At 47.7% G+C, this 26,690-nt stretch overlaps 1 protein-coding gene across 14 annotated transcripts in view; it reads right to left on the bottom strand.

The window, feature by feature from the left end:
- The window catches only part of BOD1L1 (biorientation of chromosomes in cell division 1 like 1), a 180,129-nt gene that overhangs the window by 95,284 nt on the left and 58,155 nt on the right, over positions 1-26,690 (bottom strand). For 3 of the 14 annotated variants that reach the window (XM_081332380.1, XM_081332383.1, XM_081332382.1), the window contains exons 1-2: positions 25,554-25,829; positions 2,356-2,435 (exon numbers count right to left, since the gene is read on the bottom strand). The exons of 5 other annotated variants lie outside the window; for them this stretch is intronic. Coding sequence is in view for 3 of the 9 variants with exons in the window: in XM_081332386.1 (XP_081188512.1) it covers positions 23,067-23,153 (87 nt within the window). In the remaining 6 variants the exon portion in view is untranslated. Of the gene's footprint in view, positions 1-2,355; positions 2,436-23,051; positions 23,154-25,553; positions 25,866-26,690 lie in introns of those variants that run through there. 6 more of the 14 variants (XR_014027068.1, XR_014027069.1, XM_081332388.1 and 3 more) reach the window with 4 other exon arrangements.

The following is a 26,690-nucleotide window of genomic DNA, read 5'->3' as shown; positions in this document are numbered from 1 at the left end:
GCAGTGGGGAGGGCAAAGATGGCGGCAGCAGGGACGGTAAACATGGCAGTGGTGGTGGGGAGGGCAAACATGGTGGTGGGGAAGGTAAACATGGCGGCGGCGGTGGGGAGGGCAAAGATGGCGACAGCAGGGGCGGTAAACATGGCGGCGATGATGGGGAGGGCAAAGATGGCGGCGGGGACGGTAAACAAGGCGGTGGGGAGGGCAAAGATGGCGGTGGCAGGGACAGTAAATATGGCAGCGGCGGTGGGGAGGACAAAGATGGTGGCGGTGGGGGGTGGTAAACATGGCAGCGGCGGTGGGGAGGGCAAAGATGGCAGCAGCGGGGATGGTAAACATGGTGGTGGGGAGGGCAAAGATGGCGGCAGCGGGGACAGTAAACATGGCAGCGACGGTGGGGAGGACAAAGATGGTGGCAGTGGGGGCGGTAAACATGGCAGTGGCGGCGGGGTGGATAAAGATGACGGCGGGGACAGCTGTGGTGAATCATGTCCTCGCCGCTGGCCCTGGCCGCAGGAGCACCGTTTGTTGCATTGCTTTTTCTTTATTCGATCCTAGCGTGGCTTGGCAAACCAGAGGATTTGCAGCTCCCTGCAGGATCTGAGGGACGGGATGGGACAAGCCCGGCAGCCTCCGTCTCGTTACTCTGTACTGCGCGCTTAAAGCGAGGAAAGGAGAGAGAGAGAGAGAGAGAGAGTGATTTATTGAGAGGAAGTTTTATTAATCACCCACCAGATCCGCAGAGGAGTCCCGAGCCAGGATCTTGACTAGCATAGCGCCCAGCTCCATGTTTATGTTTTTGCAGAGCGCACGTGGGTGGAGAGGAAGAGTCCGAAGCAAGCAAGAGAGGGAGGGGGAGAGACAGGGGTGGCGGCAGCATCCAACCTGCAAGCTAGGCACCACCCGTGTACTGTGGGATAGGACGGCAAGCTGCTGACATAATTGCCTTCCCCCCGAGCTGACCGCCAAGCAGCTGAAGCTCCTGGCGCCTCAGGACCTGCATGGTCAGAGGAGGGAGGTGGAGGCCAGCGATCCTGGCTGTTTGGATGGGGGGGTGGAGCTAAGGGGATTGCATGCACTGGGAGCAAGTCACTCCCAGTGCTGACTTTATTTGCTGTTGTTTGCCATCAATGAACATTCCTGCCTAGCCAGCTACCTTGTTGATAATTATTTGTCATCTGTGGGACCAGGGCTAGTAATGTAATTCTTGTAAATAGAATTAAATTTATAATTTTATTATTTCTACTGGGTTGAGCATTCTTGTTCTCCATTTAAGAGTTCCAGTAAATCATTTTTCTGTTAAAACTGATTTAATTCTTCCATTTCTTTCCTTTTGTTCCTTTAAAACTAGCTTGATTCTTCCATTTATAATTTAAAGTGGTTTGATTGCATTTATTTCCATTTATCCTCTTAAAAATGGTTTAATTCTTCCATTTCTTTCCTTTTGTTCCCTTAACACTAGCTTGATTCTTCCATTTATATTTTAAAGTGGTTTGATTGCATTTATTTCCATTTATCCTCTTGAAACTGGTTTAATTCTTCCATTTATTTATTTCTGATTCAGGAAACCTAACCTCCATGCCATTTCTCACTCTTCTTATTCCTTTCTGCTTTGCTTTTTATTCCCTCTTTTATATATTTTCTTTCATCTTCACTGAAAGAAAATCCCTCCAGGTCCCCACTATAAAGTTCAAATGAAAGCAAGCTGTTTTTATTTATGATTTACCAGCTCTGTATAATGGTGGGGTGGGGGGCTACCTTGCCTCAGCTTGCTGCCAAGCCTCTTTGGGTGGTGGCAATGGTGGGGAGGCTGGTGTCTGAAGCTGCCTCAGCTGGCCGCTGTGCTCAGCAGGCCCCAATGAGGCAGCATTCACACTCACCCAGCTGCCCAGCCTCATGGGGCAGTGGAAATGGTGTGTTTGGGGTGGCCTGGTTGTCTGAAGCTGCCTCAGCTGGCCGCTGTGCTCAGCAGGCCCCAATGAGGCAGCATTCACACTCACCGGCTGCCCAGCCTTGTGGCTGCCGCAAGGGGTGGGCGTGCATGTGGCAGAGTGTGAAAAATTGTCTTTTAAGTGCCGTTGTCACTTTAAACCGTCACTTAAGTGAACTGTTGTAAGGTGAGGACTACTGTACTTTATCACGTTTTTCCTTTTTTGGGGGTCATCAAGTTTACACCAAGTTTTTGACACCGTGCTAGGCAACTGGAAAAGCCCTGTTACAGTACCTGGATTGCAGCTGCTTTTTTGCAGGTATGCGGAACAGCGTGGGACCCACAGGGTTTTCAAAGTTAGGTGGGGAAGTTGGTTACAGCTTTTTAGGAAATATAAAATAGACAACCAAGAATGCTTTACTGACCATTCTTTGTCCAGATTTTATATCAATTGCATCTGCTAATACAGGCGTTCAGCTTCAGATTTCTCTGCTATTTTCAGTATCTGTTAAAATGAAGGAGTACATTTCCAACAACCTGTAAAATCCAAGACACTGCTTTCATTGTTTAATTCCCCCCTCCTAGATTGTTGATTCAGGGAATATCCATTTCTTTAGTGTTAACTAATATTGTTAGTTATTTAGTGATAGATTTGTATTGTTTGCTTCATATTATTTTTAATTTTTTTTTTAGACTCCAAGTCTTGTATACCCATCCAAAAATGACGACAGCCAAAAAATCCAAATCACACAGTGGAAGATCATTCCAAGAAGCCTGGACACAGTCATTTGGAGTGATTGAACGCAGTGGTAAAGCATTATGTGTCCTATGCAACGAAAGTGTTGTGTGTCACACATCAAGTGTCAGATGGCACTTTGAAACCAACCATAAAAATGTAGCTCAACTTGGTAATAATGAAAGGAAAGAGTTTACTGAAGGAAAATTGAAGAGCTATCATTCCCAGCATCTTAGTTTTTCCAACTATCTATCCAAAACCAATAATCTCGCAGCTGCCAGTTTTAAAATTCCTCTGTGCATAGCAAAACATGGTAAGCCCCTCTCTGATGGGGAGATTATCAAAAGGGCCATGTTATCTGGGAGTGATTCTCTTTTTCATAATTTCCCAAACAAGGATAAAATCTTGTAACGCATATCTGAGATACTCCTGAGCAGAAAGAGTTAAAGATAAAGTCCAGCGCATGGCAAGTGATGTTAGTCAGCAGCTCACTACTGACTTACAAAAGGCAGTGTCAAAATCCATTTATATTTATTTTATTTATTTATTTTATTTTAATCCCATTTCCCTAACTGTGCAACCCTAAATCTCCCCCCTTTACTGGATTCTGCCATTCCCAAGGAGGAGAAGAGAAGATGTTAATTGGCCATTAGATGCAAGGTTGTTTATTCAGCCTGCCTGGAGGCCATCATCAAAGCCCAGGGAAAAGAACCTTTGAACTGAGAACAAAGGAAGAGGGGTGGGGGAGAGAATCTGGTTTGTATCTCCAATTGGAATTTGAAGGGGAGGAAGCAATTGTTGTAAAGGCATGGAAGATCCCTTTTCCCATGGAAGGTTTGGACACCTGAAACTTAATTGATCTGGGACTGACCAAATGGACTGAGGGGAAGGGTTTTTACTCAGGGACACTTTAAAAGTATCAATCTGCGACACAGTTTCCAGATCCTGTCTAGATTATCCACTGTCAATCATGTTTTAGTAAAAGTTCTTGCTTGGACATTCCTGTCTCCAAGAGTTCTTCTTTCCTAAGACGTGGATTGGGGTGGGTCCTGACATTAGACAGGATCTGCATTAAGAATGAACCTGGAAGGAAAACCCTTACCGGGGGACTCTGCAAAAAATACAATGTCTAATGACGAAGCAAGCGAGGAGGAAAGCCCCATGGAAAGGGAACAAAACTCCACCAACGGTCGGAAACTGAGGCGTCATATTCCTCCGGGGAAGAGATGGCAGAGACACATGACCGCAAACCACGGTGGTCCATGGGCGTTGGAAGGAAAAGCGAGTGGGAAAAGGCATTGAGGAAAGTGACCCTGAGGCGGGGCGGCCACCAACCTGAATGGAGGCAAGAGATGGAGAGCTCCCTGCATGTCAGTGAACAGGAGTGGAACATAGAGAAAGCTATTGACCTGATGAAGAAAACCCTTAGCTCACTAAGAAGGAGAAAGCTGAATACCCCAGCCGCAGCAGCACCTGGGGCCACAATTGGAGAGACAGTGGAGGGGATCTGGAACCTGCAACACCGGGACCATCCGCTGGACCAGGAGCTGCCGCCTCAGTAGCACCCACCCCTCACAGAACCACAGAAGGGGGTCAGGATGAGAGGCAATACCGCCCACTGCGCAGAAAACGATTCATTCAAAGACTACCACCCCTGGAAGCAAAATTCAGGGGAGAGCCACCACGCTTGGGGTTTTTCCTAACCCAAGTCCTCAGCTATATGGAAGAATACGGATGAGACATCCCCAGTGTCAAAGCCCGCATATGTATCATGCAATTCACCTTAGACGGACCGGCTGCAGACTGGGTGGTGAACCTGCATGACTCCAACGCCCCAGAACTCAACAACTTCAACCAATTCCTGTCATCCTTGAGGAGGCGGTTTGAGGACCCTTTGGTGATCGTAAGGCCCGGGAGAGAATCAAAATGGTGAGGCAGGGCAGATGGCCGGTGGCTGAATATACCCAAGAATTCTGAGCCATTGCCAGCAAGCTAAACTGGCCGGAAGACATCCTCCTTAGCCATTTCAAAGACGGGCTAAACTACGACCTGTATGATGCTTGCCTGCCTCAAGGAGACCCACACCATCTCTACGACTGGTATGTCCTGGCAGAAGAGGTGCAGATAGACCTACTAAAGAGGCACCGCCGGGGAAAACCATGGGGCCGCCCGAGCAAACATGTGAGGGGGAAAAACCACTGTCCACGGCTAAGAAATCAACACGCTGTTTCAAATGCGGGAGAGAGGGCCATCACGCCACAGAATGCTGCTACAAAGCCCCTCATCGTAAATCAGAGGCATCACCCTCCAAGAGACCAGGGAAGTCCCAAGGCAACCCAAAAGAATCTTCCATGAAGGGGACAGAGGCTGTAGACTCCACAAGCCCTGCCAAGGACTGGGATTGGATTCCAGCCTACACCGCAGAGGCGATGGACATCTCGGAGGGAGAACCATTGGTAAGTGGATCCATTCCACCCATCCTTAAGACAGTGACTATGTTAGCTTCCTCTATGCCTGAAGCCGTCAAAGTAAAAGCCCTTATAGACTCTGGCTGCACCCGCTGCCTCATCACCCTGATGCTGGTGCGGAATTTGGGCATTCCGGTGAGGAGACTAAAACAACCAATATCCTTTGGCCAGTTAGATGGGTCAATAGCAGGGGGGGTCCCAGCTACCCTAGCCACTTTACCAATTCATCTATCCCTGGGGACTCATGAGGAAGACATAATGTTTGTAGTGGCCCCAGGCATGGAATGCCCAATGATTTTAGGACTGGAATGGCTGAAGAAATGGAACCCCGGGATAAATTGGAGTACAGCAGAACTCAACTTCCCAGAGGGGAAGCATAGGAGGTTAAAACCCCAAAGCACCCCCCTCAACCTGAAGAGAAGAGACAGCATCAGTGGGGGAAGAGAAGGGGTTACCAGAGATACCGGAAGAATACAGGGATCTTGCTGAAGTTTTCAATGAGGAACGGGCAGGTGAGCTTCCCCCCCCCCCGCCCCACAGACTGTGCTATAGAATTTAAACCCGGGGCAAAACTCCCAAAGCCCAGGATGTATGCCATGAGCCCAAAGGAAATGGTGGAGATGGATAGATTCATAAATAAAAACTTAGGAAGAGGATTTATTGAGCCTGCCAAACCCAAACTAGCCGCCCCGGTCCTGTACAGGGAGAAGAAGGACGGCTCGCTTCGCTTACGTGTAGACTATAGGTCCCTTAACGCAATTAGTGAATGTAATCTATATCCCTTACCCCTACAGCTCTCTACATGGGGCTGCCCTTGGGGAACACCCAGAGGCTTCAGCTGGTGCTGTGCCCCAGGGCTCTGTTCTGGACTCAGTGCTCTTCAACATCTTCATAAAACCATTTGGTTGCTTCAATTGGACTAGGGATAATAAGTGGGGTAAGTGTTTGTATCCTTAAAAGGAGGGGAATGGGACATCTTGCCACAGCCAACTCACCGCGGCAACTAGCCATGGAAAGGTCGCCATGGCCAACTCGCCACAGCCATCTCGCCATGTCCAACTCGCTGTGACACAACTTGCCATGTCCAACTCACCGGGGGATAACTCACTGCGGGAAAATTTAACAATTTTATTTAATTATTAAAATAAATTAAAATTATTTTAATTTTTACCATTTACATTTCATTCTATTGTTCATTTTGCATCCTTTCTTTAATGATTCTTTTCCATAATTTCTTTAATATTAGTATAACTTTTGTCCCACAATGAGTTGTCCTATGGCAAGTTGTCCTGTGGCAAGTTGGCTGTGGTGAGTTGGTGATGGCAAGTTGGCTGTGGCAAATTGTCACAGACCCAAAAGGAGGATAGAAGATGAGGAAGTGTCTAGATCATCCACTCCAAGGAACCAAGAGATGTGTAAGAACCAAGTTTGTGGGCTCCAGGCAGCGGTCAAAACCCATTTTGGGGTTTCACATGCCCCTAATCACATCAGTGATGCCCTCGACGTGATGTCCCGTTGCCTGGAAGCGGTCCGGGAATGGATGGGGAGGAACAGGCTTCAACTCAATCCGGACAAGACTGAATGGCTGTACATACCAGCATGTCAGGATATTCAGAGTATTCCATCCCTTAATATTGGGGGCGAGTTATTGCCCCCCGTAGATAGGGCTCGCAACCTGGGTGTCCTCTTAGATTCACAGCTCTCCTTAGAAGATCACATAGGAGCTGTGACTAGGGGGGCTTTCGCTCAGGTTCGTCTGGTGCGCCAGCTACGACCCTATCTGGACCTGGATGCCTTACGTACAGTCACCCATGCACTTGTGACCTCTCGTCTTGACAACTGCAACGCTCTTTACATGGGGCTGCCCTTGAGAACCACTCGGAAGCTTCAGCTGGTACAGAGTGCAGCTGCACGAACGCTTTTGGGGGCTTCCCGATACTCCCATATTACACCTCTGCTCCGTAGCTGCACTGGCTTCCAGTTGCCTTCCGGGTGATATTCAAGGTGCTAGTGATGGCATACAAAGCCCTACATGGCATGGGTCCGGACTACCTACGGGAGCACCTACTGCCAGCGTCAACACCCCTCCGTCCTGTGCGCTCCCACAGAGAGGGCCTCCTCAGGGTGCCACCGGTCAGAGAATGCCGGCTGGTGACCCCCAGGGGGAGAGCATTCTCGGTGGGTGCGCCAATCCTTTTGAACCGCTTACCAGCTGAAATCCGGATGGCCCCCGACCTTCGCTCCTTCCGGCGTGATCTAAAAACCTATCTATTCCAGCAAGCCGGCCTGGCCTGATAGATTTGGGGTTTTATTTGTTTTATTGTTGCTTTATTGTATACTTACTTTGCTCTGTACACCGCCCTGAGTCCTCCGGGAGAAGGGCGGTATATAAAACAAACAAACAAATAAATAAATAAATAATGACACTCAGAAGGATATTGTTAATGTGGATTTTCTTATCTTCTCTTTCTACACAATTGAGCTGGGTGATTTGATGAAGAGAGAGGAATAACCATTCTGTCCCCTTCTTTCAGTGAACAGCTAAGAGAGGCCTTTTCCTCCAGCCTACCAGGTACAGACAGACTCTAACATTTAGAAGTTTCAAAGTCATTGTTGGAATTAAAGTATAGAAATTGTATAAAAAAATAGGAAAAATGGGATTAAAACCTAGGAAAGACTATAGTGCAAGTTTTTTAAATAAGGCTCTAAAATGAGATTCTGTTTTAAAGTTAGTAAACCCAATTCAGATTCACTATCAAAAATCCTGGAGATCTGGAATAGTATGGCTTTCAAAACTTTCAAGGGGGGTGGTGGAAATTAAGCACATTTTTAAAAGATGCTACATATTTATGTAAATTATTATTATTTTAGGGAATTTGCTAATTTCCTTTATTATATCATTGAAAGCAGCAACAAACTCATCCTCAATGTGAGCCTGCCTTCCACAGGGCATACAAACACAATGAAAAAGAAAATCACTTTCTTTCTTGTTTATTTGAAAGTGTTGCAATTCAAATAGTTTTAAAAATGAAGGAAAGTTGGATAATATTTGTGTTAACAGAACCTCATCTTGTAATTTAAAGACAGAGGAGCCATACCCTGCTACTCTGAAAGTACAGTGGTAATTCACTGCTGGTACACTTAATTTAGGAACATTTTAAATATATCCCAGTAGGAAAATAATAATACAAAGGCTCTTATAAGAAACTTTGTGGTCAGATTGTCAGGTCTGCTATCTTCAGCTTCTTCGCTTTGCTGGCATCCTGCCATAAATAGAAAAAAGGGGAGGGGAAGGAATTTGGGGAAGCTAAGCTCAGGCTGTGAAGGGGAAGACAAATGGGGAAGGAGACAAGCTGATAAGAACCAGAGTTATTAAACCAGAATAAGCCAGCTACCAAGGACGCCTGGCCTGGGAACGGAATGCGAAACTACATTGAGAGGTACCAAGCATCAAAGCAGTTCCCAAAACATCAAAATGGAATACTATTAGACACTGTTGAACTGGTCAGGGAAAGGGGGGAAATGTAACCTTTGCACGGGAATACTCAGATCTAGCTTTACTTTTGCTGCAACTGTTTGACATTAGTAAAAGAACCTATCACTTCAACCAAATGGGGTCAAGGGTCATTCTTTCCTAAATGACTAAGTTGAGGCACATCTGACATTAAGCTAGATCTGCAATTTCAGTCAACCTGTAGACATGCCTCTACTGTGAGGACCGTGCCTGAGATGTCTGCACAAAAGAGCGATCAGGAGATAAAAGGTTGGGGGGAGACTGTTCTGACCCAGTGTTCGCAAGTAATAAGCACCTATTATTAAAATAGGGCAGAAACAATCTTTGTTCACGTTGGGTAGATGAAACCAAAAAGTAGTCACAAACGAAAGTCTTTTCCCCTTCTGACACAGGGCAAGAACAGTCTCTGTTCACTTGAGACCTCCAGATAAAGTCTTTCAAGGATTAAGCCAAGCAGAAACAGTCCCTGTTCACACTGGCTGAGGCAAATTCACTACCTATTAGTTTCCAGCATGAAGACTCAGTTGTCACCTCAAATACAGAGCAAGTATGGTTGCCTGTGACAACAGGCCACTCCCAAACCCCTACTATTTATTTCCCAGCCAGGGAGGGGCTGGCTAACATCTACTTTTCCCTGAGAGCCGGCTTATTGCCTTCCATTGCTCTTCTCTCTACGCATATGTGCATCTAGGATGGGCCCCATCTCACTCATCTCAGGCCTCAAAGACAGCTAGCTGCCTATGCACCTGGGCACGGACAGACAGCCCTGGCTCTGCATCTGCCTCTGATTCTGCTTCCTTGTCAGAGGATTCCAAAGGCTCAGAAGTTTATTTATTTATTTATTTAGTTGCATTTGTATACCGCCCTTTCCCTGAGGACTCAGGGCGGTTTACAGGGAATTAAAAAGAAAATCCAACATACAAAAGTTAAAACCATATTAAAAAATATTAAATTGACCCTGTACACAATTAAAACCCCAATTAAAAATTTCTCCTCAGCCTGGGCCCGAGAGCTCGAAGAGCCAGGTCTTCAGGCCCCGGCGGAATGATCGGAGGTCGGGGGCAGTTCTCAGTTGACCCAGGCTCCCCTCCCACTCGTCTGACTCTGCTGCTAGCTCTCCTGGCAGCCAACGGACCACAACTGACTATCCCAAGTGGCTAGGGGGGCAGAGGGCTGCGACAACCAGATGAAACCCCGATGTTCACTGCGGGTCAGAAAGAAGGATGATTGGGAAGAACCTTCACTCAGGATAGGGACGAACCAGACCACAATGGTGTGCTTGTCGAAAAGGCCACTGAATTCCTGAAGGGTGCCTTTGACAACCTCCCAGGTGAGTGAAACTCTAGCTCGAATGGCACCATCAACTGCTCAACTGGTGCAGGGCCAGGCAGATGATGGTGCAGCTGCACCCACCACAGTAGCTGCTGCAGTGCCTGCTTCCCTGGAACCAGCTCCAGCCCCATGTCCAATGGCCCAGCTACTGCCATCTGCCTGGGCTGCCCACCAAGGAGGAGAGAGCACAGATCACCGGCTTGGGGGTGAGATTCAGCTGAAACCCAAAGCACTTGGTGTTCTTCCTAACCCAAGTGTGAACCTACCTGCAGGCATATGGGGCCAACCTACCGACTGAAGAGATCAAGGTGAGAAGTGTGATCCTAGCATTGGAGGAGAATGCCATGAAGTGGATGGTTGCCCTGCACAACAATGATGCCCCAGAGCTGTGCAACCTCAATTGGTTTATAACAACCCTCCAGAAGAGATTTGATGATCCCCTCACAGACTGGAACGTCAGGACAAGAATCAAAATGATAAACCAAGGTTGGCGACCCATGGCTGCCTACACCCAAGAATTCCATAGCCTGGCATGCAGACTAACCCACTGGCCACAAGACATGCTGATAAAAGTGTTTCCAAGAGGGGCTGAATGACAACTTCTATAACACCTACATCTCCAGGGACACCCCATGCACCTTCTTAGCCGAAGAAATTGAAATTTCTGATCCCGCAATTTCCCCAACTGCGGGTGGCGATGGTCCCTCCCAGCAGAGAAGAGAGAGACCCCTAAGCCAGGGGGACTGGACCCAAGCCCACACCGCCGCTCCATCAAATGCTTCAAGAGCAGCTGACTACCAAGCATCACACCCGATACAAAAAGCCACTCCTGGACCCACAAAGAAAATGGGAAAAGCAACCCCGAGGATCCTAGAAGGACTGGAGGTTGATGAGTTCACCCCATCACCTGCCAGTGGTGTGAGAATCTGATAACATAAATTAGGAGCCTGGCAGGATGTGACAATGTCACAGATGACCCCTTGGTAAATCACCTTGTGATACCCGTGACTTTCTCTACTAAACTGATGGTGCTGTTAGAACCCCTATGCATTTTGCCTTTCTTTCCTATCCTTTCATTTCATTTTTCGGGTTCTGCCATTCTGATGAGGAGAGGGGGACCTATGGGTATTCTGTAGTGTATTTCCTTTGCTTTGTTCTATTCTCTTTGAACTATCTTTCTTGGGGTGAGAATGGAATAAGCCTCTGGCCATTTGCCTTATTTCCAGGTGGAGGGAAGAAGCCGCAGAGAAACCTGACAGCCTTGAGAACGGTACCTTATTGGTTCTTTCTCACAACAATTTGACACCTATGGATTGGATCTGTTTGTTTAATCTAACATTTCGTGCAAGAAATCCTCTGATCCTGCCTTACTATCCTGCTGTCAATACTTTCCAATAAAAGTTCCTGTTGAGACAATGCAAGTTTCAAGAGTTCTGCTTTCTTGGGAAGCTTAATTAATTGAGGCAGGTCCTTACAGGTGCCTTCTTGGGCATAGGGAGAACCTGGTTGCCCTCCTGGACTCGGGCTGCACCAGATGCCTGGTCAGCCCTGGCTTAGTCGAGAAAACAGATCTGCAATTCAGAGAACTTAAAGTACTTGTGGCTTTCTGCCAGCTGGAGAGGCCAGTAGCCAGGGGAGGGGGGTGACATTTGTCACTGAACCGATAGAGAATGGGACCTCATAAGAAATCCTAAGCTTTATTGTGGCATCAGACATGGAGAGACCCCTCGTATTGGGATTGGCATGGCTCCTGAAATGGAACCCCTACATAAACTGGAAGTTTCAATCATGCCTAGAACAGTAATTTAAAAGATTAGAGAAAATTCCTGTATCAATAATTCAGTTTTGACCTATCTATAATAAAGGCCAAAACTAAGGATTTAGTAAATATTACAATACACATTTATTGCAGCAAAAATAAATGTAGCACAATACCAGAAAAGAGATATATTGATTACATTATTACACAGAGAAACTAAAATGGGACAATAAGCTGCAATGCCTAAGTTGACAATATACACCCATCATGGAAGTTAAACTAAATTCAAGCAGAAATGTCTTCCTTATATACAATATATTACATAGCAAGGCAAATTTAGACATATGTTCTTAGGACTCAAATAGAACCAACAATTATTAAGTGTCTAAACTGTGGTTCAAGGAAGAGCTGGATAATTATTATTTTTTTCATTTTTACTAGGTTTTTATAAATTCAAATACAGTGTCATCTTGTTTTTTCATTTTTGTGCGTCAACATTTCCTTTTCCTATTTCCTTTATACTTCAATATTGTAACAATAGACACGTATTTTTAAAAAGGATAAAGGACCATCAATTAAAAAAATACAGTAGTCCTCAACTTACAACAGTCAGTGACTGTTCAAAGTTGCAACAGACTTCCCGAGGGCTACTTATGATCCAGATTCAAAGTTCCAACACCCTCCCTGACCCCCCAGGTTGCATGATTGTATCTTGGGCACCTGGCAATGGGTTAGCAATTATGGCCATTTGCACCATCATATAATGACTGCAAAAAAGATCATAAAATTAGCGTTATGTGGTGACCTGTTTTCTGAGCTCAATTATGTCTGTAAACTACCTGTATTATATATAAAAATCAGGCAATGGCCTCATTATGCAAGATTACAGAAATGTTAATATTATGTAGATAGAGTTCTCTGTTAAAATCTTGCTCAAGGACAGAACCGAGAGATAAGTGAATGAAGCTACTAATTGTTCCAGTAAGCAATTGTGCTTAGTGAGGCTGCCATCATTGGAAGAAGAGGTGACAAAGTTACAGCTTAGCTGTAAATCTGAACAGAAGGAACAAGCAGTTGCCGTACTCTCTCCCCCATAATCAACTTGGATTATTTTTACATGCTGTGGCATAATCACCATTGTCTTTTTATATCCCCAGCCTATGCTATCAGGAAGTTTACAAGTTAGCTTTTAAGTTTTTAATATTTATTTTATTTATTTATTAATGGGATTTATATCCCGCCCTATCTCCCGAGGGACTCAGGGCGGCTAACAACAACAAAACTTAAAGGTCTCTGTACAGTAAATTAAAAATAAAATTTGAAATAAATTAAAATAAATTAAAGAATAGAGTTAGAATTGTAAATATAATTAAAATCCCTGTCAGTCTAGGTCAGCCAGGTGGAAAAGGAGTGTTTTGAGGCCGCGGCGAAAGGACTGGAGATCTTGGGCCATCCGAAGCTCAGGGGGGAGCTGGTTCCACAGGGCTGGCGCTCCCACAGAGAAGGCTCTTTCCCTGGGGGTCGCAAGCCAACATTGTCTAGCCGACGGTACCCTGAGGAGGCCTTCTCTGTGTGAGCGTACTGGGCGATGGGAATTCGTTCCTGGCAGCAGATGGTCCTGCAAGTACCCTGGGCCTAAGCCATGTAGGGCTTTAAAGGTAAGAACCAGCACCTTAAATCTCACCCGGAGGGCAACCGGTAGCCAATGCAGCTCACGCAGGAGGGGTGTAATATGGGAGTATCGGGGTGCTCCCATCACTACCCGTGCAGCTGCACTCTGCACCAGTTGAAGCCTCCGGGTGGTCTTCAAGGGCAGCCCCATGTAGAGAGCATTACAGTAGTCTATACGGGAGGTAACGAGTGCGTGGGTGACTGTACGTAGGGCATCTCGGTCTAGAAAGGGGCGCAACTGGTGTACCAGGCGAATCTGGGCAAATGCCCCCCTAGCCACGACTCCAATATGATCTTCAAAACTGAGTTGTGAATCCAGGAGGACGCCCAGGTTGCGTGCTCTATCAATGGGAGGTAATATCTCTCCTCCTATAATCAAAGATGGAACCTCTTGAACTAAACGAGATGTCGGTACGTAAAGCCACTCAGTTTTGGCCGGGTTGAGCCGGAGCCTGTTCTTTCCCATCCAAATCTGTACCGCTTCCAGGCAACGGGACATCACATCGAGGGCATCACTGGGTTGGTTTGGGGTGGAGATGAACAACTGGGTATCATCCGCATATTGGTGATACCTCACCTCAAAACCACAAATGATTTCACCCAGCGGCTTCATATAGATGTTGAACAGGAGGGGCGAGAGCACCGATCCCTGAGGCACCCCACAACTAAGGGGCCTTGGGGTTGACCTCTGCCCTCCTGCCAACACCGTCTGCGAACGGCCCGAGAGGTAGGAGGAGAACCATCGTAGAACGGTGCCTCCCACTCCCAACCCAAGACGATGCAGCAAAATACCATGGTCGATGGTATCAAAAGCCACTGAGAGATCTAATAAGACCAGGATAGAGGAGTAACCCCTATCTCGGGCCCGCCAGAGATCATTCACCAGCGCGACCAATGCCGTCTCCGTGCTATATCCGGGCCTGAAACCCGATTGGTACGGATCCAGATATTCAGTTTCCTCCAGGACCAAAGGGAGTTGCCGTGCCACCACACTCTCAACGACTTTCGCAAGAAAGCGAAGGTTGGAGACAGGACGAAAGTTGTTTAAAATAGCTGGATCCAATGCAGGTTTCTTAAGGAGGGGCCTTACTACCGCCTCTTTCAGGGCGGCAGGGAAGTACCCTTCACTCAGTGAGGCATTGATAACTGCTAGGATCCAGCCTCGTGTAACCTCCCGAGACGCATACACCAGCCACGAGGGACACGGGTCCAATAAACACGTGGCGGCACTTAATTTCCCCATGATCCTGTCCATTTCATCTGGAGTCACAGGATCAAACTCTTCCCAAATGTTCTCGGCCAAACTCATCGTTTTCCTCTCGTCAGATACTGCCCAGTCAGAGTCCAGACCAGCCCGAATCTGAGCAATTTTGTCCACCAGATATTTACTAAATTCCTCGGCCCGTCCTCGTAAGGGGTCCTCTCCTGTCCCTTGATTTAAAAGGGAGCGGACCACTCTGAACAGGGCGGCCGGGCGGTTGTCTGCGGACTCAATGAGGGTGGTGAAGTAAGTGCGCTTTGCCACCTCCATTGCCACAAGATAAGATCTAGAAAAGGATCTTAACTGTGTTCGGTCAGACTCGGACCGACTGGTTCTCCAAATGCTCTCTAGGCTCCTTCTCCGGCGTTTCATCTCTCGCAGGTCCTTGGAGAACCAAGGAGCGAGTCGGGATCTGCGTCGGGTCAGAGGACGTAAAGGCACAACGCAGTCAAGAGCCTCCAAAGCAGCCTGTTGCCAGGCATTAACTAAGGACTCGACCGGGGAGGTAGGGATCAGTCCAAGCGCCATCTGGAACTTATCTGGGTCCATCAGGCGCCTGGGGCGGAACCATCTGGTCGGTTCCGCCTCCTGACAGCGGGGGGTGACATGACGGAGGCCCAACCGCAGGAGATAATGGTCTGTCCATGAAAGGGGTTGAGATGTTGGAGTAACCCCACCCAGTCCATTAAGCCATTGCCCAGAGATAAAAATAAGATCAGGCGTGTTTCCCCCCTCGTGAGTTGGGTCCTGAATAATTTGGGTCAGGTCCATGGCTGTCATGGAAGCCATGAACTCTCGGGCCACCTCCGATGTACTGCCCAGGGAAGGCAGATTAAAGTCTCCCAGAACCATAAGTCTGGGAAATTCAACCGCCAGTCCTGAGAGGGCGTCAAGTAGCCTGGGTAGAGCCGTTGCTACGTAGCTTGGAGAGAGGTATACCAACAGTAGGCCCAATTGACCATCAGGACCCCACCTTAAGAGGAGGGATTCACATCCGTCTATCTGGGGGGCAGTGGTCTCCCGTGGACGGAGGGTCTCTTTGATAACGACCGCCACGCCACCTCCCCTACCTTGAGCCCGAGGTTGATGCAGCACACGGAAACCTGGAGGGCATAAATCAATCAGAGGGACCCCTCCCTCTGGGCCCAACCAAGTTTCCGTGATGCATGCCAGGTCTGCGTCTTCCTCCTCGATCAAATCATGGATGAGGGGAGCTTTATTCGCAACAGACCTGGCATTGAAATAGATCAGTCTGAGCTCAGGTGTCTGCCCTCCCTTTTCCCCAGGAAAGCAGGTGAGAGCCAGAGGGTCGGATCGTGCCACAGCTCGAATATGCAGATAGTCCTCTATGCTAGTGTTTCTCAACCTTGGCAACTTCAGCTCCCAGATTTTCCCAGCCAGCACTGCTCTTTAAAACACTGCTCTATAGTACAAAGATGGTGGAAAGAACTCAACATGGGGAGCCTGCCTTTAGGAACAGCCCCAATCTAGGTATAAGTATAATAATTAATTAATCTTATAAGGTCTAATTCCATTTAAAAAAGAAATATGGTATATTTAGCTATTTTTAATCAATAGGAGTGATTCAGGCACAGGTGAGAAAGGGAAGGCAATGTGTTCTGTTCCAGCCTACTACCGGCCCTGCAGAAATGTCAGGGACAACCCCTTTTTTATATTCAATAGGCTGGAATTAAGCCAACCAAATTTATTTGCAAAAGCTAAACAAAACAGTTCAAAACAGAGTTAAACAAATACAGACCGAGACTATATCAGAAGCTCTTCAAACGGTTGCCTTCAGCAACCAGCACCTCCTACACATTCCCCTTTTAAACAGCAGTCTCAAGGCATGGCTTCTCTTTGCCTTCTCTCGAGGTGCCTCATTGCTTTTCTTTGTTCACTTCTGCTAGTCTGCCTCCTGCTTTGAGTGTCCCTGAACAAAGCCATCTGTGGATTGTCTTCTTCCAATCTTTCAGGCTCACACAGCTGGGTCTGAGGAGGAACAAGATGGGAGGGGCCTGGCTGAGAGCTCTGCGGTGCATCAGAACTTTCCTCTGCAGGCTTTCCAATCCTCTCCTCCTCCTCCTCCTCAGAACTGTCCGATTCAGCTGCCGAACCCACAGGCCGACACTGAATCACAACACTATCCCGCACCGCAGGACCCTTCCCCCGGGTCTGCCGATCCGGATGCGGTCGGGATGGGAATTGTTCATGAAAAACAGACACCAAAGCAGGAGCATGAACGGTGGTCACGTCCTCCCAGGTGAACTGCTCTGGTCAGTAGCCTTTCCATTCAATCAGATACTGGAAATGACCTTTCAGCCAACGGGAGTCCCTAATGCTGGCGACCTCATACTCGGGGGCACTGTCTCCATCACGATGTCCTGATGGGGGAGGTTCTGCTCGGCGGACCAAAAGAGACCGATGAAAGACTGGATGTACGCGCAGGGAACGTGCAAGAGTTAAGCGATAGGCGACTGGATTGATGACAGCCTCGATTGGGAACGGTTCTAGATATCAGTGATCTAACTTTTTAACCGGCCATGTTGATGGTAGGTTCCTGGTGGACAACCAGACCCGATCTCCCACCGATAGTGGAGGCGTATTCCGCCTTGACCGATCAGCAAACATTTTGTAATCGGCCTTGGCCTTCTCTAATTGACGTTGCACCAATCGATGAATCGCCTGTAACTCTGCCATGTAGTTGTTCGCTGCCGGCTCCGGTCAGTCCACTGGTGAAAGGGGGGAAAAACGGGGGTGATATCCCACATTGGCCAAGAACGGTGTCATCTGTGTGGAGGTGTGCTGCGAATTGTTGAATGCAAACTCAGCTATGGCCAGATAGTCCACCCAATTGTTTTGCTGCAGATTGACGTAGCAGCGCAGATATTGTTCCAGAATACCAATGACCTTCTTGGTTCCCCTGTCAGTTTGAGGATGATGCACGAAGAGGCAAATCTTGATATCCAACGCATGCATCAACTCCTGCCAGAAACGGGCTGTAAACTGGGCCCCTCTATCAGAGACAACTCTATCAGGGAGGCTGTGCAGCTGAAACACCTGCTGAATGAACATACGACTAGTGGTGCGGGCTGACGGTAAACCACGACAGGGGATGAAATGCGCCATCTTGGTCAGCATGTCCACCACCACAAACACCGTTTTAAAACCAGAAGACGGGGGTAAATCCGTCAGAAAGTCCATGGACACAGCCCCCCAGGGTCTTTTGGGTGTCGGCAAGGGCTGCAGTAATCCAGGCAGGGCCCGTCGCTGACTTGGCCTGCCTACATGGGATACAGGAAGTGGCATAGGTCTGGACGTCATGTCGGACCCGGGGCCACCAGAAGGTATGGAAGACCAGGTTCAGGGTCTTGAACAGGCAAAAATGTCCCGGCGCCAGGTTATCGTGACACTGGCTGAGGATGAGTCCCCTGAGTGGCACTTTCGGAACGTAGAGCCGGTCACGATAATACAAGAGTCCATCCGTGACCGTCCAAGGAGAATCTGGCCCCACCTCCTCCTTCTGCTGAGCCACCCACACATCCTGCTGCTGTGCCTCCTGGATCCAAGCCCATATATCAACCAGCTCCCGCACCACAGCAAAAGACTCGATGGGGATCACTGTCCTGGGCAGAAGCTTGTCTTCCGGCTCAGGAATATTCGGGCTTCCTGGACAGAGCATTCGCTCTTTGATTGTGCCCGCTGGGCATGTACTTAACTCGGAAGTTGAACCTCGCAAAAAAAAAAAGAGACCACCGGATCTGGCGTTGGTTCAAGTTCCGAGCAGTCTGCAGGCTTTTTAAATTCTTATGCTCCGTCCGGACCGCGATTTGATGCAGCACTCCCTCCAGATGATGCCTCCAGGCCTCGAACGCCACTTTGATGGCCAGCAGCTCCTTCTCCCAGATTGTATAATTGCGCTCCAAAGGGTTCAGTTTTCGTGAATGGTACACGCAAGGGAAGAGGGCACCACTGGGTGTCGTTGCCTGGAGTAACACCGCCCCAATGGCAATGTCGGAGGCATCCGCCTCGACAAATGGCCGTTGCAGGTCAGGATGCTTCAAGATGGGCTCCTTCATGAAGGCTTCCTTCAAAGTCTGGAAAGCCTGTTGTTCTGGAGTGTTCCACTGAAACCGAGTCTTCTTCTGCAGGAGCCAAGTGAGGGGGGCTGTCGAGGCATCAAACCCAGGGATGAAAGCTCGATAATAGTTGGCGAACCCAAGAAGTCGCTGAACATCCTTCACACAACGTGGGTGTTGCCAACTTTGCAAAGACTCAACCTTACTCGGCTCCATGGCGATGCCCTCAGGAGAAATGCGGTGACCCAGGAAATCGATGGTCACCCGGTAGAACTGGCACTTCTCCAACTTGGCAAACAGCCGATGTTCTCGGAGTCCCTGCAGGACCTGATGGAGATGCTGATGGTGCACCTCACGTGACGGGGAGTAGATCAGGATGTCATCCAAGTAGATCACGACAAACTGATCCAACAAATCCCGGAAAATGTCATTCATGAAATGCTGAAACACGGCGGGGGCATTGGTCAGGCCAAACGGCATCACTGTGTACTCAAAATATCCATAGCGAGTACCAAACGCCGTCTTCCACTCATCACCCTGCCGAACCCTGACGAGGTTGTAAGCTCCACGCAGGTCCAGTTTCGTGAAGATCTTAGCCTCCCGGAGTCGGTCCAAGAGTTCAGGGATGAGGGGCAGCGGGTAACGATTGCGCACCATGATGGCGTTGAGTTTCCTATAATCGCAGCAAAGCCGCAATTCACCCGACTTCTTTTTGACGAAGAGCACGGGTGCAGACACTGGCGAGGACGAGGGCCGGATGAAACCGCGAGCCAAATTCTTCTCCAGAAAGTCCCGCAATGCAGCCAACTCGGGGTCCGACATGGAGTACAAACGCCCCACTGGGAGAGGCGCATCAGGAACTAAATCAATGGGGCAGTCATAGGGCCTGTGCGGGGGTAATTGATCCGCCTCTGTCTCGCTGAACACATCAGCAAAGTCGGACAGTTCGGGAGGCAAGGAAACCCCTGGGGAACCCTCCACCTGGCCGGCACAGATATGGAGGGAGTGGTCCACGCACTGCAAGCTTGGGAAGGTGACCAAGTTCTGTGACCAATAGATCTGTGGGTCATGCGCCCGGAGCCACGCCAGTCCCAAGACCACGGGGAAGTGCAATCTGAGGTGATATAGAACTGGATGGCCTCCACATGGGAACTGATGGCCATACATAATGGTTGCGTGGCGGCCGTAATTGGCCCAGACAGGAGCACTCGACCATCGATAGTCTCCACTAACATGGGCGGATCCACCGGGCACTGGGGAACAGCCCATTTGGCCACAAATGCTGAGTCCATAAAATTTGTGGTGGCCCCAGAGTCAATTAAGGCATGGACTGGAATCCCCTCTGGCTTGCCAGGAAAGATCAGACGTGCCTCCAAAATCAGATGCCGTGGAGGTCCACAGGCAGCATCGGAAAGACGTCGCTCAGTGTTGTTGTGGGACGCCCGATCTATCACACCGTCTAGATCTGGCTCGGGGCGTTTCCCGACAGAAAAGTAGGGGACTTTCTCGGGGCAGACTCGGTCACTGATGCCCGCTGTCGCTTCTTTGGGCAAAAAGCAGCCAAATGCCCAGGGTCCCCACAGTAAAAACACAACCCCCCCGATCGTCGTCTGTTCATTTCAGTCACCGATAGTCGAGACCTGGCGGCACCCAGCTCCATTGGCTCCTCCCTTTGAACTGGGGGCTCACGCACAACAGGGACAGCAGGGGTCTGTGGGGTGGCACGGCGACTCCTTCGCTGCTGCAACCGAGCATCGAATATCCACACAGGCCAGCTCATCCAACATCTCCTCCGACAATCCATCCTGGAAGGCATCCACAAGCGCAGCCTCATTCCAGGCGGAATCCTGGCTAAGCAGCCGAAAATCGCTGATATAGCCCTGTAGGGGACGTTGACCCTGCCTCAGAGCTTTCAGGCGTCGAGTAGCAGTCTGCGTCTTTATAGGGTCCTCATACATCAGACGCATATGAACACAAAACCCCACAAAGTTGTCCAACAATGGGCTAGGTTGAGCCAGCAGAGGCGTGCCCCAACGAGCTGCATCACCCGAAAGAAGGCTTAACACAAACCCCACCTTATCCCGGTCAGTGGGGAAATCAGCTGTACTCACGCTGATAAAGAGCTGGCATTGTCCCAGGAAAGCAGGAAACAGTTCTGGAGTGCCTGTAAATTTATCCGGCATCGCAACTTGGCATTTTCTCCTGGGTGGGGGTGATGGTGGGGGTGCAGCATGAACCTGAGCTTGCAGTTGAGCCACCTGAGCTGCCAGCAAAGTGAGTTGCTGGGTGAGCTAGGCATTCTCAGCACGTAGCTGCTCCATAATATTAGTAAGGGGTGGGAGGCTGAAGGCAAACTGTTCTGTACCAGCCTGCTACCGGCCCTGCAGAAAAGGCAGGGACAACCCCTTTTACAAGAAGGCAAGAGGCTGGAATTACGCCTGCCAAATTTATTACCACAAAAACAAACGGAAGAAGACAAACCAAGAAACAGGAGCTTTAAGAAACATGAACTATCCAAGCGGTTGCCTTCAGCAAACCAGCCCTCCCCACACATTCCCCTTATATAGAGGTCAGGGCGTGGCTTCTCTCTGCCTCCTTCCGAGAAGCCCCATTGCCTTCCTCTGTTTACTCCTAATTGACTGCCTCCTGCGTCGGGCGTCCTTGAACAGGGCCAGCTGTGGGTCATCTTCATCCACACTGTCAGGCTCACACAGCTGGGTCTCCATGGTGACCAAGTGGGAGGGGCCTGGCTGAGGGCTCTCATCAGCAAGATCTTCAACCCCCTCAGCAAGGTCTTCAACACCCCCCTCCTCCTCCTCTGAGTCGTCCGACCCAACTGCCGAACCCACAGGCTGACCCTGAATCACAACACTAGCAAAACGTTTCGTGCAGCATATTTACAGATTGCATTGGGCACTACAACGCATCATATCTGATAGGGGGGTGCAATTTACGTCGGCATTTTGGAAAGAATTTTTATCTCTTTTAGGAACCACCCAAGGACTGACATCTAGTCACCATCCTCAGGGGAATGGTCAATGTGAAAAATCTAACTCAGTACTTGAGCAATATTTAAGATGCTTTATTAATTTCCAGGAAACAAATTGGACAGACCTACTGCCTTTCACAGAAGTGGCATATAATAATGCAGTCCACTCTAACACAGGTTACACTCCTTTTCAAGTAGCTACCAGTCAAAGTTTCAACGCCCTGCCAGAACTAACCCCAAACGAAACGGTAATTCCCAAACTGAAGGAATGGATTGCTCAATTACAAAACATCTGGCCAATCATTAGGAAAGCTTTAGACGAAGCTAGACAAGCTTACAAGACACAGGTGGAGAAAAAAAGAGTCGATCCCAAACGATTCAGGGTGGGAGAGATGGTATATCTATCCACAAAATACCTTAAATCACTACAACCCTGTAAAAAACTTGGACCAAAATATATTGGGCCTTTTCCAATCAAAAGAATCATAAACCCAGTAACAGTTGAACACCTCCAATCATGGTGGAAGGAGAACAACACTTTGAGGTGAAGGAAATCCTAGATTACAGGAAACACCATGGAGCAAGTCAATATCTAGTAGCTTGGAAACACCTCCCCTCCTCAGAAAATGTGGGTCAATAAACACATTAGAGCACCAAAGTTGCTTAAGAGGTTTCATACAGAATGTCCTAACAAACCGGGCTAACATTTATATTTCATTTCCTCTACAGATGGACCTATCTTTCTTTTAAGGAGAGCAGATTGTCAGATTCCATTTATATTCCATTCCTAAATCCCTATCTGTACAACCCTAAATCTCCCCCCTTACTGGATTCTGCCATTCCCAAGGAGGAGAAGAGAAGATGTTAATTGGCCATCCCTATCCATTAGATGCAAGGTTATTTATTCAGCCTGCCTGGAGGCCATCATCAAAGCCCAGGGAAAAGAACCTTTGAACTGAGAAAAAAAAGGAAGGGGGGGGGAAAGAGAATCTGGTTTGTATCTCCGATTGGAATTTGAAGGGGAGGAAGCAATGGTTGTAAAGGCATGGAAGATCCCTTTTCCCATGGAAAGTTTGGACACCTGAAACTTAATTGATCCGGGACTGACCAAATGGACTGAGGGAAGGGTTTACTTTGGGACACTTTAAAAGTATCGATCTTCAACACAGTTTCCAGATCCTGTCTAGATTTTCCACTGTCAATCATGTTTTAGTAAAAGTTCCTGCTTGGACAACCCTGTCTCCAAGAGTTCTTCTTTCCTAAGATGTGGATTGGGGTGGGTCCTGACAGGCAGCCTGTTACTCCATGTGCTTGGACAAAAGCACAGATATCAATAACCATGCCAGGCTGGCAGTAATTTTGCGTTATGCTGCTGGTGACACCATGAGAGAAGAGCTGCTGAAACTGATGTCTTTGCCTGAAAGAAAACAAGGTATAGATATCTACAATGCTGTGAAAGAAGCTTTTCTATCACAAGATGTAAGACCAGAAAAGCTGGTTTCAATTACAAGTGATGGAGCACCTTCTATGGTGGGGGCAACATCTGGTTTCATACAGTTGTTTCTTCAAGAAACAAAACACAAAGTAATTCAGTTCCACTGCATCATTCACCAGGAAGCTCTCTGTGCCAAGGAAAGCAACAAACAATTTGACAATGTCCTCAAAGACATCACAAAAATAGTTAATTACATCATGGCTCATGCTCTGAATTGTCAGCAATTTCAAGTACGACTTGAGGAGGTTCAGGCACAGTATGATTGTTTAATTATGTACAACAATGTCTGGTGGCTGAGCAGAGGACAGGTCCTGGAGAGATTTGTTGCCTGCTTGGATGAAATTCGGCTTTTTATGCATGATAAAGAGCAAGAATATGCACAGCTCACTGATATGGCCTGGCTTACCAACCTCATGTTTTTCACAGACTTTACACACCACTTCAGCCTGCTGAATAAGCAATTACAAGGTGCAGGGAAAACAACAGACAGAATGTTTGGTGATATCAAAACATTTGAGAGAAAACTGCAGGTTTTTGAAAGAGACCTTGAAAGTGGGCAGCTGAAATATTTTCCTACTCTACAAGTTCATTTAGAAAATTGTACAACATTTGCAGACAATCCTACAAGCCATCAGGAAATCTACAAATGGTTTTCTAGCATTGTTGCAGCTGCAAAAGTAAATTTTAGTAATAGATTTTCACAGTTCCGAAAAATTGAGACAACCCTGTGTTTTCTTACTGTTCCAGATAAAGCCAAATTTGAAGAACTTGATCTTTCCTGCTTAGAGTGGTTAGATTTAGGAAATCTGGAAATGGAGCTACTGGAATTCCAAGAACATGCTATCTGGAAAAATAAATTCTGTGACCTGCATGAAACACTAGAGAAGATGGAACGGATGACAAAGGACAGCATAGTTTTGAGAATGAAATCTTGAAAGTGTGGAATTCTCTGCCAGATAATTTTAAATGCATGAAAGCACTTGGGATTGCTCTCCTTACTTTGTTTGGATCATCTTACGCTTGTGAGCAGCTGTTTTCAGCTATGAATTTTATCAAATCAGACAACAGAAGTAGACTAACAGATGACCTGAGTGCTGCATGTGTTGGTCTCAAAATTACAGACTATGAGCCAAGGGTAGATAAATTATCAGCAGCCATACAACAGCAAAAATCACATTAATTCTTTTACTTTTCAATAAAAAGTTGTTTCAATAAAAAGGTCTGTTATTGTGTTTTTGGGAGGTGGAGTGAGTGGGGAATTTTTTCTTTTTGCCTCGTGCTGTTTTAAAAAGAATGGACCCCAATGCCCCCCTGCATAGCCAGAAGCCTTGTGCCATCTGCTGCTGTGCTCCCCCAGCCTCTCTTTCCCTTCCTTTGAAATCTCCCCCCCCCCCCAATCGTCCCGTTCCTTCTGAATTAAAAAGAGAGAAAGCCAAGTTTTTTCTTTTGTGGTCTTTACATATTTAACCTGCAGCTAGAAGGAAGTGGGGAAGAAAACCATTACGCGACACTTTTCTGTTTTAATTGTTTTTTCCTTGTCGCTTTTTGGAGTTTTCATCTTGCTTTTGTGAGAGGGCAGAATTTGGGAGGGGGTCTAGTTGCCCTCCTGAAAGCTACCAGCTTAGCAAGGTGCCCGCCTGCCAGCGCTCTTCCCCCTCTCAGGCTTTTCCGGGGGTGGTGGTGTTTGGTTTGTATTCCCGTCCCATCTGCTGAGTGGTTGCATTAGGTTTTGGTCTCTTCTGTCATGCTTTGAGGTTACCCATGAAGAACATTGGTGGGGGGATACCCACTCTGGTTACTAAGCTTGCTTAAGCCCTCTTCCACCACCTCCTCACCGGAGCCCCCCTTTATCTGCAACCCCAGCCCCTAACTCACCTTGCCCCACGGCAATGGCAACCCTGCCCTGCCCCCTCCCTTGCCTCACCTCACCCTGCAGGACAAGCCTCCTACTCACTGCCCCACCCGCCAGAGAACACCTGGATCTCTCCCAATCCTGCTTGCCCAGCCCTGACAGGCATCCCTCTCCAGGAGCGACATCGAGGTGGCCACACCCACCCAGGCCACACCCACCCATGCTGCCATGACTACTGTAGCCACGCCCACTTAGTGGCCACACCCACTTGGTGGCCACGCCTACTTGGTGGCCACACCCACTTAGTGGCCACGTCCCCGTCACTCGGCGATACATAAGTGGGTTTCAGGTTGCAGTTTGGGCACTTGGTCCCAAAAAGGTTCGCCACCACTGTCTTAGAGCGTAAATTATCTTTTCCATGTCCCATATTTCCTGCAAGTTTTTTTCCACCTGAGTTAAGTCATACTTACTTCTATTGTTAAGTTCCATCTTTAAATCTTTCCTCTGGTTTATATCAAGTTGTCTGTTTTATCTGCTCGCTCTCTATTTTTGTTTTCTGAGAGTTTTTTTGTTGTAAAGTTGAATTGGAGATGTATTCATTTATATTTTCAAAGTTATTTTTAATTGTCTCGTGGTATGAGATCATTGTTGTTTGAATTAGTTGCAACACAGCATATATCTCCTCCTGGAAAGTGTTTGTTCTTTTCTTGGTATATTCTTTCTGTAGATCTCTGGTTTCCCATGATAGCCAAAAATCAGGGTTTTCCTTTCTCTGCAGACAACTTTAGAGTCACAGTTGAATAAGCATTTGTAATCCAGAAAGGTCAATTTTCTTTTCCTAACATTTATAATTCTAGCTTTGTAGGTAACCCAAAATGTTTTATTTTTTGGCACAGCTGTTCTCTGTTATTAAGACACTGAAGGTCACAAAAAACAAGTTATCCTTTCCTGGGCTTTGCCAGTTCCTATATTGGAGCAACTACTGTTGTATATTTTCATCCACCACTAGATGTCAGCACCAGTTTGTTTTTCAGTTTTCAGAATAAACAATTGGTTTTCTTTTTTATGATTTAAAAGGGAAATCTTAACAAATTCCACCAATTTCAAACTTATCCAGATTTAGATCTTATATTCAATTCATTTCAATATATTTCTGTCCCCCCTAAAAAGTTTAATTTGCTGCTTACGTCTGTAGGAAGGTGGGGCAAAGATCCCCCTCCTTCTCACTTTTGGAGGCTTTTTGCTTCTTGGTTTTTTCCCAGGAAGTCAATTACAAATTGAAGAGAGAAAATCACTGTTCTTATCCAGTTCCAACACATTTACAGTCAGCTTAAAATAGTGTTTTGGGCTTCAGCTGCTTGTAGCTTGGACTAGACTCTGGAGTTAAGCTAGCTTGTCTCCTGCTGGTTTCTGGAGGGCTTTTCCCAGACCGATTGGATCAACCACTGTCTCTCTGCGATTGGCGGGACTTCCCTCCTTCTTTGTCGTCTCTCTGGGGCGACTTCAGGCCCATTTAGGATCCCCTAGCAGGCAGAAATCGGCCATAGGATGCAAAGCCCTGCGATCCCTCGGCTGCTGTACTACTACGTAAAACCAGAAGCCGACGC

This window comes from Vipera berus (genome assembly GCF_964194415.1).
Source record: "Vipera berus genome assembly, chromosome: 7".
Lineage (NCBI taxonomy): Eukaryota > Metazoa > Chordata > Lepidosauria > Squamata > Viperidae > Vipera > Vipera berus.
The sequence above is the reverse complement of the archived record's forward strand: the minus strand, read 5'-3'. Positions and strand labels throughout refer to the sequence as shown.